Raw genomic sequence first — 18,238 nt, forward strand, 5'->3', positions numbered from 1 at the left:
TCACAGGGCCTGAACCAGTGTAGGCCTAAATTAAATATTTCTTTGCACAAAATAGATGTATTTCAAATGGCTGCATTTCAAATGCCTGCATCAAACCCCTGTATGTAGAGGGAGTATCTCACAGGGCATGAACCAGAGTAGGCTGCAGCTCTCTTAACTTTTTAACAGCAGACATGGCTGGTGGCACTTCATGGATGGAACTGAGCATGTGCGTATACCTCAGCAAGGTGGACAGAGAAATAAGGATAAATAACAAACAGCAGGTGGAGCTATACATGTATACTTTATTGAATAACTCAGTGGCTATACTACATTTTTTATTACATGCAATTACAAAAATATTCAGGTTGCTTTGAAAAAGGTAGAATGTTTTTGCTGACCTTTACGTGTATAGTGTGTGTTTAGGTCTATCTTTGAATTGCTTTTTACAATAACTGTATTTCCAGTTCAGTGATAATTGATGTTTTTAGTAGCATAGTAGCCGCCAACGCAAAAAAATTTAAATCTATTTACAAATGATATTTTCTGTAATGTAATAAAGCCTTCCCGCTATCTGCATTGTACCGTAGTTCCAGGTGCCCATACCATTAATGCATAGACCCCCACTGCCTGACATGACAGTGAGAGACTATTGTGGTACTACATAGTAAAAACAGATTACCCGCACATGACCTGACTAATATATTACTCTTAAGTACTCTGAGATCCCCATGTATTGCAGTGTGCATGGTTTATGTAGTGATGTCAATGTTCTTCCAGACATCTCTCAGCTTTGCTGTCACCTTGAATGGTTTCACCTGAAGCACAACCCCAAACTTCCCCTCCAGGTCTGGCAAAGAATCTCCCTCAGGGATCTCCAGAGTGAACCTTTGCAAGATCCAGGAGAGAAAAAGAAAGACTTCCATCTTGGCCAGGGCTTCTCCAAGGCATACTCGAATTCCTGCACCAAATGGTAGGTAACTTTGGCTTGGCGAGTACATACGGTGTCCATTTTCATCCATGAAACGATCTGTAATACATAAGTAGTAACATAGTGTGACTATATGAATTGGGATACTATATAATAGTATAGCATTGAGGATGATGTTCACACATTTTCAATAGCTTTCAGCCGAACAATCATTCAACCGACAGCTATCTCCTCCGACTGTCCCACACACATAATACAAGCTCTGGTTGGCTGAGTGTGTATGTGTTTTCAGGGATGATAGAGGTGAAAGCCAATGCCAGACGGCTTGGCTGACAATACATTAATGTGTATGGGGGCCTAGGATTCAAAGGCTCAAAAATAACATTTGTTTACAAAGCAAGAAAAAGAAAATGGTTCCTTCCCAAGTACTGTATTATGGCCAATGTAATAGTCTACCAAGAAAAACAGAGGTTACCGATACCACAAAATAATTAGTTTGTGATTCTGGAAAACTGAGCCAAAAATCTGACAAAATTGTTGTGGACAAATTGAAAAAAAACAAAAAAAACTGAATGACAAAGTCTATAGATTATATGCATCTGTTAGGAGTAGACTAATGAAATTTAGCTAAACCCACCGTTGTCTATGCTGCAGTAGAGAGACTCCCAATGACAGGTGTCCAGGAAGAGGAGGATCGAGCAAGCTGAATTACCACAGACCACTGCTAGAAATGCCAGGAAACTGCTTATTGCCCTTTCGCCATTGCTAAGCGTGCGCGTGTATGGGGGAGTAAATAGAGACTGGTGTCAGCTAAATGTCTGTAGCCAGCCAAAAGATATCTATATTCAGGACACAACTTCCACCAATGTACAGGAAGCACCTGTTGGTTAACCGCCTCCGGACCGCCTAACGCAGGATCGCGTTCTGGAGGCGGCTCACAGAGTCACGCATATACGCGTCATCTCGCGAGACGCGAGATTTCCTGTGAACGCGCGCACACAGGCGCGCGCGTTCACAGGAACTGCAGGTAAGCGAGTGAATCTACAGCCTGCCAGCGGCGATCGTTCGCTGGCAGGCTGTAGATGCGATTTTTTTAACCCCTAACAGGTATATTAGATGCTGTTTTGATAACAGCGTCTAATATACCTGCTACCTGGTCCTCTGGTGGTCCCTTTTGCTTGGATTGACCACCAGAGGACACAGGTAGCTCTGTAATAAGTAGCCCCACACTACACTACACTCCCCCCCTGTCACTTATTAACCCCTGATCACCCCCATATAGACTCCCTGATCACCCCCCTGTCATTGATCACCCCCCTGTAAGGCTCCATTCAGACATTTTTTGGCACAAGTTAGTGGAAATTGATTATTTTTTTTCTTACAAAGTCTCATATTCCACTAACTTGTGACAAAAAATAAAATCTCACATGAACTCACCATACCCCTCACGGAATCCAAATGCGTAAATTTTTTTAGACATTTATATTCCAGACTTCTCACGCTTTAGGGCCCCTAAAATGCCAGGGCAGTATAAATACCCCACATGTGACCCCATTTTGGAAAGAAGACACCCCAAGGTATTTCATGAGGGGCATGGCGAGTTCATGTAAAATTTTATTTTTTGTCACACGTTAGTGGAATATGAGACTTTGTAAGAGAAAAAAAATAATAATCATTTTCCGCTAACTTGTGCCAAAAAAAAAATATTCTAGGAACTCGCCATGCCCCTCACGGAATACTTTGAGGTGTCTTCTTTCCAAAATGGGGTCACTTGTGGGGTATTTATACTGCCCTGGCATTTTAGGGGACCTAAAGCGTGAGAAGTAGTTTGGAATCCAAATGCATAAAAAATGCCCTGTGAAATCGTAAAGATTCTCATTGGAATTTGGGCCCCTTTGCGCACCTAGGCTGCAAAAAAGTGTCACACATGTGGTATCGCCGTACTCAGGAGAAGTAGGGCAATGTGTTTTGGGGTGTATTTTTACATATACCCATACTGTGTGTGAGAAATATCTCTGTAAATGACAACTTTTAAAAAATTTTTATACAAAGTTGTCAATTTACAGAGATATTTCTCTCACCCAGCATGGGTATATGTAAAAAGACACCCCAAAACACATTGCCCAACTTCTCCTGAGTACGGCGATACCACATGTGTGACACTTTTTTGCAGCCAAGGTGGGCAAAGGGGCCAACATTCCAAAGAGCACCTTTAGGATTTCACAGGACATTTTTTACACATTTTGATTTCAAACTACTTCTCACTCATTAGGTCCCCTAAAATGCCAGGGCAGTATAACTACCCCACAAGTGACCCCATTTTGGAAAGAAGACACCCCAAGGTATTCCGTGAGGGGCACAGAAAAAATGTCAGCAGCAATGAAATACCACCAAATGAAAGCTCTATTAGTGAGAAGAAAAGGAGGTAAAATTCATTTGGGTGGTAAGTTGCATGACCGAGCAATAAACCGTGAAAGTAGTGTAGTGCAGAATTGTAAAAAGTGGTCTGGTCATTAAGGGTGTTTAAGCTAGGGGAGCTGAGGTGGTTAAAAGGGTTCTGCAGTTTTTTTAAACTGATGATCTATCCACAGGATAGATCATCAGCATTTGATCGGCGGGGGTCCGACACCTGGGACCCCCGCCGATCAGCTGTTTGAGAAGGCAGCGGCTTACAGTAGCACCGCGGCCTTCTTGCTGTTTACCACAGGCCCAGTGACGCCACGACTAGTATCACTGGCCTGGGCGCGGCTAAGCTCCATTCAAGTGAACAGAGCTTAGCCCCGCCCACGCCATTGATACTAGTCGTGACATCACTGGGCCTGTGGTAAACAGTGAGAAGGCCGCAGCGCTACTGCCTTTTCAAACAGCTGATCGGCAGTGGTCCCGGGTGTTGGACCCCCGCTGATCAGATGCTGATGATCTGTCCAGAGGATAGATCATCAGTTTAAAATAAACTGCAGAACCCCTTTAAAGGGGTTTGTCCATCTAAGATATTGGTGGCATAATGCTAAAATATGCCACCAATGTCAGAGACGTGCGGGTCCCAGAGAATTGGGCTCCGTGAATGCGACAGCTCAGCCGGTCTTCATTCACTTGTATGGGAGTGCTGAAAATAGCCAAGCATCGGCTAGGCTATTTCCAGAACTTACATTGAGGTGAATGGACTGGGGGCCACACTTGCACAGTGCACTCTCCATTGACTTCTAGGGGAGTTCCGAAAGTAACCGAGCGCACTCGCCCAGCCCTTTTAGAAACTCTAATAGAAGTGAATGGAGTGTATGCCGCACATGCATGGTACACTCTCCTTTGCGGGTCCCATTTTAATGATAGGTGCAGGTCCCAAAAGTGGGAACCGCACCTATCTGACATTGGTGGCATATCCTAGAAATATCCTGGGAGACCTCATTCCTGTACATCTTAACATGGAAGCGCCTGGCTGCCCCAGACATGTTACTTTCTGAATTTTATTTTGAAATGTATACCAGACATAAAGGTGGTTATCCAGAGTTTTAAAAAATTTGGCTAAGAGTAGGCAATGGCATAAAATAAATAACCTGCACCCTTTTAAGCACGCCACCCCATGCACCGGTGAGGCCAGTGTTTGGATGCCACACATGATGTCATGCCTGCAGGACCACTGGGGACCAGAGCAGAGGGGACTGAAGCAGTGGGACTGGAAAGTTGCAGGTGGGGGATTTAATTTTTTTTTATACCATTGCCTGCTCGTGAAAACACCGAAAAAACCCTACAATTCCCTGTGTATGATATGGAACTTTTACAGATTCCCATTCAAAGGATTGGTTGCATCAGAAGTGATAGTCCTGATCAAAAGTTTAAGACCACTTGAAAAATGGCAAAAAATCCTATTTAGCATGGCTGGATCTTAACAAGGTTCCAAGTAGAGCTTCAACATGCAACAAGAAGAAATGGGAGTGAGACAAAACATTTTTTGAGCATTCAATTTAATGAAAACAACGAATAAACTGAAACAGGCTGTTTTTCAGCTGATCAAAAAAGTTTAGGACCACACCTAAAAAAACAAAAAACAAAAACGAAACCCCCCCAAAACAGAAATCCAACTTCCAAACATGAACTCAGTAATGAGTAGCTCCGCCGTTATTGTTGATTACTTCAAAAATTTGTTTCGGCATGCTTGATGCAAGCGTTTCCATGAGGTGAGTGGGAACATTTCTCCAAGTGGTGAAGACGGCCGCACAAAGGCCATCTACTGTCTGGAACTGTTGTCCATTTTTGTAAACTTCCCTTGCCATCCATCCCCAAAGGTTCTCAATTGGATTTAGATCAGGGGAACACGCAGGATGGGCCAAAAGAGTGATGTTATTCTCCTGGAAGAAGTCCCTTGTCCTGCGGGCATTGTGTACTGTAGCATTGTCCTGTTGAAAAACCCAGTCGTTACCACACAGACGAGTGCCCTCAGTCATGAGGAATGCTCTCTGCAACATCTGGACATAGCCAGCGGCCGTTTGACGCCCCTGCACTTCCTGAAGCTCCATTGTTCCACTGAAGGAAAAAGCACCCCATGACAATGAATCCACATCTTTGCACAGATTTGGCCTTTTAAAAAGGCATGTGGTCCTAAAATTTGGATCAGCTGAAAAACAGCCTGTTTCAGTTTAATCGTTATTTTCAATTAATTGAATGCTCAAAAAATGTTTTGTCTCACTCTCATTTCTTCTTGTTGCATGTTGACGCTCTACTTGGAACCTTGTTAAGATCCAACAATGTAAAATATGATTTTTTGCCATTTTTCAAGTGGTCTTAAACTTTTGATCAGGACTGTACAACCAAGGGACAAGGTTGAAGAGACCATCGTTCTCTGGGGTCGACCTTTCACCCAGCAGTCTGATCTCTTTTATGGTCATAGCTCAGCTCTTAGGCTACAGTGTGGAAAACTAAGAACTTCAATAAAGACTGTCATAAAGACATGGATAATGAGGCAGATATAACTGATAAAGAGCATCAATAACAATTACTGTATCTATGTTTCTACGGCAACATAGCAATCCTTACTGATTGACTTTCCTGATTATCATATCAGATTTTATCTGAAGAGTAGGAGATGTTTCCTCTGCAGATGGTTGTTCACGTGAACTTATGTTTCACAAATTTCACAATTTTCAATAATTCATTGGGTTTTCGAAATGATTTCTATAAAAATTTTCCACAAACCTGGATTAAAGTCTCCAGGGTGCACCCATTCCTTCTCGTCGTGATGCATGGACCACAGATTTACAACCACCCGGGTGTCTTTAGGTATGGTGTATTCTCCAATGCTATTAAAGAAATATAAATATCTATATGATGTACAATATCATCTTATGTATGAGCAGTAAGTATACTTCACATATTGTTAATGTTAGGATGTGTCAAACTAGCAGACGTGTTTCCATTGGTAATTAGCACTGCCTTCCCCTCTATTATTATGCTTAAAGGCTATGGTCACCTTCAGAGTAAAAAAAATTTATGATTGCATTTTGCTCATTTTGGGCTAAAAATAATTTTTTTCAAGTGGTCTTTGTTAAAAGAAAAATCAGCAATTTTTGTTATAAAGGGTTAACTCTTTGCCTAGATGTGAGCATCTTAAGGTCCCTTTACACGGGACGATATTACAGCAGATTAGCAGGAAGGTAGGGTTCCCGGTGGAGGAGATTTACATACAGCGATCTCCTCTAAAGATGGAGAGAAGTGATCGCTAATGCCATTGCTGTTCCCCATAACGACTTGTTGTTTCCTAGCAGCAGATCATGTTTACGCAGCACGATCTGCTGTTGGGAAACGAGGATTTTTGTGTTCGCACAAACAATCCAATTACCCGTTGAACGAGCGCTACATTTACACCGTCCGATCATCGCTAACGAGCATTACTATGAGCGAGATCTATGTGATTCTTGGCCCGTGTAAAGGGCCCTTTACTTTCACTTTGAGATCTTATCTGCCAGCTTTGTAGTTGCCTTATCTTTGAACTACTCTCTGCTCATAAACACATATTCTCATCAGTAAGATAAGAATTGAGCTATAATGAGTGTTTATGACGTCAGGAGATCAGAGATAAGGACTCGTTAACTGAGCTGCCGGATGGGAAACAGTATAAACAGATCATGGTGCTAGAGAATCTCAAAGCTGTACAGAGAAAGGGGCTAAATATTGAAAAAAATACATATTTTAGCTAAAAATGAGCACAATGCAATAACAAAACAAAAAAATATAAAAAAAATTGCTCCCAAAAGGTGTCCATAGCCTTTAAATCAGCCAACCATGCATACTGGACAGAACAAGCACATTGTGCTATGCATGGTGCAGGACCTAAGGGGGTGGAGTATGACATTTTATAATGATGACGATGCTAATCATACAGACAAAAAATATATCCAAACTGTTCAAATTCCCCCCCCCCAAAGGACTATAATCATATGTCAACAATATGGTTGTTAAAATGTAGATCTACCCCTTTAAAGTGCAGTCCATTAAGTAGCAAAACATAGTCAATCTTTCAAAGTGTTTTATATTGTCTTCCCACCATGTGGCAAGATTCATGTAAATTCCCACCTGGTATCTTTCATAGCTACATGAGGAATCAGTAGAGGGGAGACAGGACGAATCCTTAGAACTTCAGCTATGGTGGCCTCTAAATAGTGTAAGATTTTTTTGTCGCTTAGTAGTGGACATCTCCCAAATCCCACCTTCGCATCCATTTCCTCCTGGATCTTCTTCTGTACCTATAATGTATAAATACAACGACCTTTATGATTAAAGTGATTGTCCCACAAAGACAACCCTTCTTCACATGGATATTGTAGAGGGGGTCCCCAAATCATTCATGACAAATATAGATTTGAGTATCCACCATGTAACACTACAGTATATTTCTCCTACAGCGGCACCTGCCGAAAATAGCTGATCATTGGCGGCTTATACACATTGATAATGCTGGATTCAGAAGGGGTTGTTATAATAAGAAAACTATTTTTTTAGGGTGTGTTGCGAAGTTCATTGCGTCAATGCTGCAGGCCTGCCGCATATTTCACCCTCTGCTTTGCAAAGATTGAAATCTGTAGTGGACATTTACCACATAAATTGACATGGTGCAAATTAAAAATCCACTCCGCAAGTCATGTGCAGATCCCATTGCAAAAATTTGACAACATTTTTTTGAACCAGTTCTGACTCTAATAAGATAACGCAAAAATATCTACTAAATACTAATACCCCTACCTCTGGGTAGTGTAATAAATATGCAATTGCCCATTTCATCACTGTACAGGTTGTCTCTACTCCTGCTCCAAATATATCCCCAACGGTCATCAGGATGTGATCCTCTGTCAGCCCCACATCATTGGAGATATTGCTGTTGTTATTTTCCATGCTGAGTTTGGCTTTCAGAAGAGCGTCTAATAGGTCATTGACCGTTTCACTGCAAAATGCCTCCTGCAACATATGGAAAGGAATATCAGGAACCAGATGCCTCAAACACATGCTCAGATGTATTACTACTACTGGGAACAGCAATGTAAAGACAAGGACATGGTGCTACTATGTGAAAGAACCATTATAACCTCCTACAAGACGCAATATATAATTAGTATTGTTACACTCGGGACATTACTAGGGTGGATGGCCACAGCCGATCTGTATTGTTTTCCCATTACAAGCAAAATGTTGAGTTTTCCACGTTATGGAGGCAACTTCAGAGCAATCCTAGCATTTCAGGGTGTGTCAGATACCCACTGCCAGTGACAAGTGCTTTTTCTGGACTCACATTCTCAAAATTGTGATGGTACAATGTCCTTACTGATCCTAAAGAGTGACCAGTGGGCTCGAATGCCTGCAAGGAGCCATAACGGGGGCCATTTTGCCTCCAAGAACAGGAGTATAATATAGATGGCATTGGCTGGTGGCACCAGGTGGTGGAGATTGTTGGTGAGACAAAGGGAGTGTAATGGTGAGAAGGTAGGAGAGGCGATTAGGACAGAGGAGTGAGATAGGAGGATTTAAAGGGAATGTGTCATTAGACAAAGACCTGTTGATTAAATCATGTTTTTTATGTTAAACATATTTTTAAGAATTTTGGTGATGTTATTTTTTCATGTCAATATCTAGAGATGAAAAAACTTATCCTCAGGATAGGTCATCAGTAGGGATGAGCAAATAGACTTCAGATGAAACATCCGAAGTAGATTCACATAAAAATTTGTTCTAATACTGTACGGAGCAGGAGCTCCGTACAGTATTAGAATCCATTGGCTCCAATGAGCCAAAGTTATTGCTTCAGGAAGTCTTGCGAGACTTCGCGCAATAACTTCATAAATTAATTTGTACTGTAAAAAACTATTTCCTGAACTCTGGTTCGGTTCCAAGGTACCACTTTGATTCGCTCATCCCTAGTCATCAGTATCTAATTGGTGGGGGTCCAACACCCGGGACCCCTGCTGATCTGCAGTTTGAGAAGGAAGTGGGATTCCTGTGAGCGCTGCGGCCCTCTCATTGCTCACCCAGGCACAGCTTGGTATCATGCTGCTATATAATGTACAGCGCTGTGCCTAGTGAGCATGGAGAGGGCCGCAGCACTCACAGGAATCCCAGTGCCTTCTCAAACAGCTGATAGACAGGGGTCCCAAGTGTCAGACCCCACTGAGTAGATACTAATGACCAGGGGCGTAGCTAAAGGCTCATGGGCCCTGGTGCAAGAGTTCATCTTGGGCCCCCCTTCCCTCAGTCCCTTGTGGCCAGGGGCAGGGAAGCACATAGCCTTCATGCTGCCTGAGGCAAAAATTTAAACTGCATCCCCACCATGCCAAATTCTTGACCCAACCCCTTCCCTCCAGCCAGAGGTGTAACTTGACCAGCATGTACTTTCTATAATATCGGTGTCTTATGCGACACAAGGGTCTTTAGGTCCCCTCAGGCTCCTGGGCCCGGTAGCACCTGCTACCTCTGCATCCCCTTTAGCTATTCCTCTGGTAATGACCTATCCTGAGGATAGGTGATCAGTATAAAAATCTCAGTAAACCCCTTTAATAGCATTTAGAACAGGGAACAGCAACCTCCGGCACTCCAGCTGTTCTGAAACTACAACTCCCAGAATCTTCCCTTCACTTCTATGGGAGTTACAAAAGCAGCCATGTGCATGCTGGGAGTTGTAGTTTCACAGCAGCTGGAGTGCCGGAGGTTGCTCATCCCTGATTTAGAAGGTATTAAGAAAATTGCTTTATGGCAGCCCCATGGTCCATGGACACAATGGTCAGGAGGGGACCTCATTGATTTCTATGGGAGAGTTTTCTAGGCTTCTCTGTGACCTGTACGCTACGAGATAATCTAGTCAGAAGCTATCTACAACCAGCATCTCCCCAACTTTGTGTTGGACAAGGCAGACCAAGAACTGGTTTTAGACCATGTGGCAGATGTGCCGCATGTCCTAACATGGAACGAGCAGTTGACTTTGTGGATTCCTCTGGAACTAGGTCCTTTAAGATCCACCATTCTCTTAGATGTTCTAGTTCTAGGGTAGTATACTATGCGTCATGCCCATGCCCTAAGATATATGTGGGCTTGACAACACGCGAACTAAAGATTTGCGTACGTGAACATGTAAAGGATATCCTTAATGCACAGGAAATAAGAGGATGAAGTTCCTAAACCAATTGCAAGACATTTTAAGGAGTTTCACTCATGTAATCCCAGACTTCTAAAGGTTAGAGGGATTGACTGTGTTCAGGTCGATTTACGTGCAGGCAATGTATCCAAGAGGCTAGCTCAAAAGGAGAGCCGCTGGATTTGGACTCTTGGGACTTTATGCCCCAGGAACCTAAATGACAATTTGGGTTTCTCATCCTTCCTGTAACCGCTGGGACCACGCCTGTGGATCCCATCATTATTTTTTTACTTTTTTAGTTATTTTTTATAAATTTTTCTAACATGCTCTCTCCCTCCTTTTTTCCATAGGATGTAACATCTTCACACCTTCTACCTATTTATGCCTGCGAAAAATAAACCTCTCCTTTGTCTGCTCCTTTTGCCACCGAGCCTTTGTTGGAGCATTACTTCAACTTTACATATATATTTTTATATATATTCCTTTGCATATATATATATTCTTCCCTTTTTCTTCTTTTTTCTTCATCCCCATCATGATTTTTTTCCTTCATATATATATATATACACTTTTTATCTTGAGTGTAATCAAGGCAATCATGTTCTCATTCTCTATCATGCACTGTCACATCATTTTTCTACCTTCCTTTTCCTCCCCCCCCCCCCCCCTTTTTTTCTCTCCCCCCTCCCCCAGGCGCCTCTCGCCTGTGCGTCCTTACGCCTCCATTGTCCGATCATGTGACTTCGTCAAGTGATGTGGACGTGTAGGCGGGACGCCGGCCGGGAGGTAGCTGGGCGCGGTTTGACTTGAGCCCCGCGCGCCAGTATACATGCACAGCTGGGGACAAGTATGTACAATTAACATCTGATTGGTGGAGAGAGCCTGTAAATAGATGATTCACAGTGATGGCGTTACCCCCGGATGAAGGCACGCCGAAACGCGCGTTGGGGTAACGCCATCCTGGGTGATATAGCACACAGTCTTTTTTGGTGAGTCTTTGCTTTCCTTTTTTACCTATACGGCATTAGAGTCAGGTTATTTTGATACCTGGTCATCATTGGGGTTTGCTTTCACTTCGCTTATGCTGCACTCGCATGCAAACCCTGTTCCATTTTTTGCCATGTAGGTTCTCCTTTGATTGCTGACTCAACTGTCACTCATGCTGCATTTTTGGTCAATGGCTGGTCACTGTACCATATATAATCAACTTCATTGATCATTATCTTTTATATTTCACACGTGTGCTATTCCAGGGTGGCGTTCTTGTTCTGCTTCTTTTCACTTTTTAACGGCATACTACTTATTGCTTTATATTTTAATCATGTTACAATAAAATCATATTTTTTTATACAGTACTATGAGCTCCGTTTCCTTGTTTTTTTTGCTCTGTGACCTGTGCAGAATAGAAAACTTTTGTAAGGGTGTAATCATGATTCACCATTGCTATTGAATGTAAAGTGTATCATGCCTGCAATGTCTTTCTTCTGTCAGTAGATAGCGACAAAGTACATACAAAGTTACAATGGAGTTGTTCAGTATAGAATAGTTATATTCAGTTTTACCTTTCAAAGTTCAAATAATGCTAATTTAGGGGCTTAGTAGGACCCTCAGAAGGGTGATAGTGAACTGTAAATGCAGGTTTGAGGCTGCACTTTGAAAATGACTTGCTGCAACACAGTCTCCCTGTGAAGGGCAGGAGTTTCCTGGCAGAGCAGGAAGAGACCAGATGGAGGCTGCCTGGTGAATGCTGAGGGAATCACGTGGCTGTACGGTCCAGTTCGGAAGTGGACCAGTGGATCCGGGAGAAAACTCCACGAGTCCGCTTAAGTATCCAAGGAACAGTAAGGCCTCTTTCAGACGGGCGTTGTGGGAAAAGGTGCGGGTGCGTTGCGGGAACACGCGCGATTTTTCAGCGCGAGTGCAAAACATTGTAATGCGTTTTGCACTCGCGTGATAAATGCATGTTTGGTACCCAAACCCGAACTTCTTCACAGAAGTTCGGGCTTGGGATTGGTGTTCTGTAGATTGTATTCTTTTCCCTTATAACATGGTTATGAAGGGAAAATAATAGCATTCTGAATACAGAATGCTTAGTAAAATAGCGCTGGAGGGGTTAAAAAAAAATAAAAAAAATTTAACTCACCTTAATCCACTTGATCGCGAAGCCGGCATCTCTTCTGTCTTCATCTTAGCTGTGTGGAGGAACAGGACCTGTGGTGATGTCACTCCGGTCATCACATGATCTTTTACCATGGTGATGGATCATGTGATGAACCATGTGATGACAGAAGTGACGTCACCACAGGTCCTGTTCCTCCACACAGCTAAGATGAAGACAGAAGGAGATGCCGGCTTCGCGATCAAGTGGATTAAGGTAAGTTAAATTTTTATTTTATTTTTATTTTTTTTAACCCCTCCAGCGCTATTTTACTATGCATTCTGTATTCAGAATGCTATTATTTTCCCTTATACCCATGTTATAAGGGAAAATAATAATGATCGGGTCTCCATCCCGATCGTCTCCCAGCAACCGTGCGTGAAAATCGCACCGCATCCGCACTTGCTTGCGGATGCTTGCGATTTTCACGCAACCCCATTCACTTCTATGGGGCCTGCGTTGCGTGAAAAACGCAGAATATAGAGCATGCTGCGATTTTCACGCAACGCACAAGTGATGCGTGAAAATCACCTCCCATGTGAACAGCCCCATGGAAATTAATGGGTCGGTATTCAGTGCGGGTGCAATGCGTTCAACTCACACATCGCATCCGCGCGGAATACTCGCCCGTGTGAAAGGGGCCTAAGTGCGGCTCTACCACGTCACATCTCATTGCACTGTTCCAGTGACACTTTGGGACATATATTAAAGCTGCAGGATACAAAATTCACCTTCTTTGGATTACAAATAGTATTGCACCCCAACATTAAAGCTTGCTCAGGAACATTCAGGCGCAGCCAGGCTGCCTTATGGACATTGGGGACAATTACGCAAGTACTGGGTTAGTGTTAGACAGTATTATTCTTACTGTTGGTTTATGCTCTGTTACCATTCTGTTTATGTATGCTCAGCTACTTGTTCACTATAACTGTTCAGTAAATGCAAGTGTTGTAAAAGAACCGCTGTCTGTGTGGCATTGTGTACCCTCTGAATCTGTTGGCCCAGCCCTCGGTTCTCTTTCACTTTGACAATCCAAGTTAAAAATGAGGACACACAAGTGCCCTGGGGCGGCGTCCTGGCTGTAAGTGCCCAGGCCCTTGGTGATCTGCACTCCTAACCCCTCCCTATGGTGTCCTCTGGTCCCTACTGTACTGATCTTGCGTCATCCTCTTCAGTTTTCTTCTGCACACTTCACTGCCGGGCCCAGGCATGCGCAGTGCTCTGCCCACTATGGGCAGAGAAACTGATATATGCAGTGCGCATCCGCCGGTTAAAGGAAACCTGTCACCAGGATTTTGTGCATAGAGCTGGGGACATGGGCTGCTAGATGGCCACTAGCACATCTGCAATACCCAGTCCCCACAGCTCTCTGCGCTTTTATTGTGTTAAAAAACAGTTTTGATCCATATGCAAATGACCTGATATGAGTCCTGTGTCCGGAGAGGAGTCAAGCAGAAAGGAGCCCAGCACCGCCCGCGTCCTCCGAATCTCCTCCTTGCTGGCTGACGTCACAGAGCTGGAGCGCCGAAATCTCGCGATGCGCGAGCTAGCGCATGCGTAGTTCGTTCCCTGTGCTGATGCCAGCACAGGGATTGAACATGATGCCGACACTGCGCATGCGCTAGCTCGCGCATCGCGAGATTTCGGCCCTCCAGCTCTGTGACGTCAGCCAGCAAGGAGGAGATTCGGAGGACGCGGGGCGGTGCTGGGCTCCTTTCCGCTTGACTCATCTCCGGACACAGGACTCATATCAGGTCATTTGCATATTGATCAAAAAGGTTTTTTAACACAATAAAAGCGCAGAGAGCTGTGGGGACTGGGTATTGCAGATGTGCTAGTGGCCATCTAGCAGCCCATGTCCCCAGCTCTATGCACAAAATCTTGGTGACAGGTTCCCTTTAATGCCATGGCAAACTTGGTGGCAGACTCCCTTTAAAGGAGAAACTACAATAAAACTAAGATTTCCCATAGTAATTTTTTATTGGCGAGTCCTTTTAGAATTTTCTCATTGAAGAGAGAAAGAGACCCATCTTCAGACATCACTGTTTCAGGGTCCTTGCCCCTCAATGTGAAACAGTATCTCCCGTGAACTGCATCTAAGGCATCTCTAAATCAGTGCTGTTGCCTAAAAAAAATAGGTCTCTCTTTAATGAGAAACGGTAGGACCACATGGCGCAGCCGTGTGGTGTTCAGGATGTGGCCATGGTGCGACCAAGAACCCTTGGGACCTTATTAATATAATGAGACTTAACTTTTTAAGGGTACTTTCACACTTGCGTTTTCCTTTTCCGGCATAGAGTTCCGTTTTGCCGGATGCGGCAGGCAGTTCCGGCAACGGAACTGCTTGCCGGATCACTCTGCCGCAAGTGTGAAAGTAGCCTAAGCAGGTCTACATTGTTAATGGCCACGCAGCTAATGCAATACTGCGCAGCCATTAACAATGCAGACCGGCCGTGCCATGTGCTCGTACCCAAACAGTGCCACCACAACTTTTACCCCCACGCGTGCCACGTCTAAGGTATCTTATCCAGCCAATCAATTCAGATGAGGGGCTAGAACCCCAGAAATGTGCTTTCTACACATGGCTGCCCCTGGTTTGGCTGGTATAAACTATTTTGCATACTAGGCATCATAAACATGTTTGTGAGAAAATGATTACTAATGCATATATGATGTGTACAGTAATATTTTTGCATATTTTTTATCACACCTACCTCATGCTCTTTCAGTTTCTTCAGGAGCAGCTGATCCCGGGTTGTTACTGACTCTTTCAATAAATCGAGGTCCTTGTTTGGAAATATCTGACAACATTAAAAGACAACCATTTTATTCCCCTTATTGTTGGTTTTAGGCTTTTATTATGCATCTAATGGCTGCAATCACAAGGCCTATAGGAAGCAGCACACTGCACCATCAGTATCTATAGACAGGGCTTCTTGAGTTGTCACACTGTGTTAAAGGGGTTTTCTGGTTTTACACAGTTTAGGATATGGTCACATTTTTTCACTGAAATCCACATCAAATTCTCCCTTCACTGAGGCCAGTGGGAAATCTGCATGGGACTGCACTGAAATCCACAGCAGGGAAAAATAAGTGACAGGTCTCTTATTGAAGCGGATTTCACATGGAAACTGCAGCGGCGTGCTTCTATGGTATAATGGAGCGAATCCGCAGCATCTAAAACTGCAGCCTCAGGTATCTGCCGTGGATTCTAAAGGAAATACACATCAGATTTTTACATATGGAAAATCCGTTGTGTGAACATCGCCCTGATTTTTGTATACATGAAAAGTTGTATAGTTTTCTAATATGTCTCAATTTCTCACCATTTTTAAGCTATAAGGCCTCTTTCACACGAACGATACGGATTGTGTCAGGATGCGTTCAGTGAAACTGCACCATTTCGCAAGCAAGTTCCGTTAGTTTAGTCTGCATTTGCGTTCAGCATTTCATTTTTTTACGTGCGGTTGCAATCAGTTTTGATGCATTTTTCACACACATGATAAAAAAAAACGGAAGGTTTACAAACAACATCTCTTAGCAACCATCAGTGAAAAACGCATTGTATCCGGATTACATCTGGATGCAATGAGTTTTTCACTGAAGCACCAGTCACTTCTAAAGGGCCAGGGCTGCGTGAAAAATTTAGAATTTGCACCCGCGCGGAAAACTCGCTCGTGTGAAAGGGGCCTAAGACTGCTTTCACATAGTCAGTGTTTGGTTAGTTTTTGATCAGTGATTTCCACCAGTGAGCTGAAATATCAAGCACAGACGCTTTCCAATGGACGGCACTGTGCTTGGTAAGCTTCAAACAGCTGATCGGCAGAGGTGCTCAGTGTCGGACCCCCACTGATCAGGTAATGATGACCAATCCTGAGTTACTTCCATAGCAGAGTATGCATGCTTGGCTATTTGCAGATCTCACATGGAAGTGAATGAGACGAGCTGCAAATGCACAGCCTGCAAATATGCTATAAATGTCCAGAGGGGGGTAACCCTTCAATGTTTATGTCCACCATTTTACTGTATACAATAGAATTATTATTAAAAAGTTTCGCAACGTTGTAAATACATCACATTACTTATCTTGTCTGATCTGGAGCTGCATCCTGTATTGTATTCCAGAAGTGCTTTTGCAATTCTGCAGGCTTCCAGACATACATTTCCCAGCATTCCTGGTTGCTCAAACTTTGCACTGAGGCTCCTCTCACACTGGCGTTAGGCTTTTCCAGCAGGCTGTTCTGGCAGGGGAACAGCCTGCTGGATCCGTACTAACGCTTGCACTCGTGTGCTGCCGGAAGTCCCCGCTGGCCCTATTCACTATAATGGGGATGGGCCAGAGATGCGGCCGCAGCACGGCAAACATGGCGAGAGGCGGCCGGATAAAAAACGCAGGATGAATGGAGCCGGGGAGGACTTACGGCGGCACGCGTGTGCAAACGTTAGTACAGATCAGGCAGGCTGTTCCCCTGCCAGACAGAAACCCTAATGCCAGTGTGAAAGAAGCCCAAGCTAGATCTCGATTTGCATCCAGAAAACCAGAAATGTGATGTAGGAAAAAACGAACTGTTCCACTGCGTTATGGAAGATCGGACATGCCGTTGGTAGGGAGGAAGAAGTTCACAACCTCCATAAGTAACACAAAATCACACCTAACAGTTGTCCCATCATTTATGTCCATCTCCATTGCTAATTTGCAGTACAGATGGTAGAAGTTCTACCTTCCATGATGTCCATACCTGAAGCCAGGGAAATATGTCAACCAGGCTGTCCTTTGCCACAGTGTCCACAATGCCTTTGCTGTATCTTAGCATGGTCTGAAACTCTTCATCGCCTTTGCTATATCTTGTGTTGAAACACAATGAGCAAACTACGTTGGTAACAGCCCGCGCCAATTCTGGAGCCATGTCCAATGGTGAGGTCTGGAAAGTGGTAAGGCTTTGGCACAAAGAGGCGGCTTCACGAGAAACTAGGATAAAGAAAAGAAGGTCATTTGGTAATTTTCTTACAATCCTGGAATTAAAGGGATGCTTCTTACAGGAAGGGCCATTTGCACTGAGATTTTGGCCTCAAAATCAGCTCCAAATCTGCTGCAAAAACGCCTCCAAACAGCCCTCCATTCATTTCAATGGGAAGCAGCACTTGCTTCTTTTTTTTACACGTGTTACAAAAAAGCCTGTAAAAAAAAGAAGCAGCATGTTCTATCTTGGGGTAGAATCAGCACTGATTTTCCCATTCAAATTAATGTGAAGCAGAAAAAACCTGCACCATTTGCACATACACGCTTTTTTTTTGCGTGTAAACACAACAAAAAACGCTTGTGAGAAAAGTACTATAGAATTGAATAAAGTAAAAAAAAATCTGCCTGAAAAAATCTTTTACAACAAAAAAAAGTGTCAAAAACACGAAAAAAAGAAAAAAAAAAAAAGGTGTAATTTTGAGGTGTAGAAATCTGCTTGGATTCAGCGCAGATTTTTTATATGTATATTTCGAAAATCACCCTTGTGAACTGACCATATTCATAGGAAACTTTTTAAAATCTTTTGGTCGTTTTTCTTTT

The 18,238-nt window shown here is 43.4% G+C and overlaps 1 protein-coding gene across 1 annotated transcript in view; it reads right to left on the reverse strand.

Annotated features, from left to right (window-relative positions):
- Nucleotides 1–370: 370 nt before the first annotated feature.
- LOC121004269 (steroid 17-alpha-hydroxylase/17,20 lyase-like) overlaps nucleotides 371–18,238 on the reverse strand; it is a 43,298-nt gene continuing 25,430 nt past the window's right edge. Inside the window, exons 3-8 of the mRNA XM_040436434.1 lie at nucleotides 17,418–17,647; nucleotides 15,393–15,479; nucleotides 8,144–8,356; nucleotides 7,478–7,647; nucleotides 6,101–6,204; nucleotides 371–1,009 (exon numbers count right to left, since the gene is read on the reverse strand). Of these exons, the coding sequence (XP_040292368.1) occupies nucleotides 732–1,009; nucleotides 6,101–6,204; nucleotides 7,478–7,647; nucleotides 8,144–8,356; nucleotides 15,393–15,479; nucleotides 17,418–17,647 (1,082 nt within the window). The 3' untranslated portion in view covers nucleotides 371–731. The remainder of the gene's footprint in view (nucleotides 1,010–6,100; nucleotides 6,205–7,477; nucleotides 7,648–8,143; nucleotides 8,357–15,392; nucleotides 15,480–17,417; nucleotides 17,648–18,238) is intronic.

Source organism: Bufo bufo, chromosome 6 (assembly GCF_905171765.1).
Source record: "Bufo bufo chromosome 6, aBufBuf1.1, whole genome shotgun sequence".
Taxonomy (NCBI): Eukaryota; Metazoa; Chordata; class Amphibia; order Anura; family Bufonidae; genus Bufo; species Bufo bufo.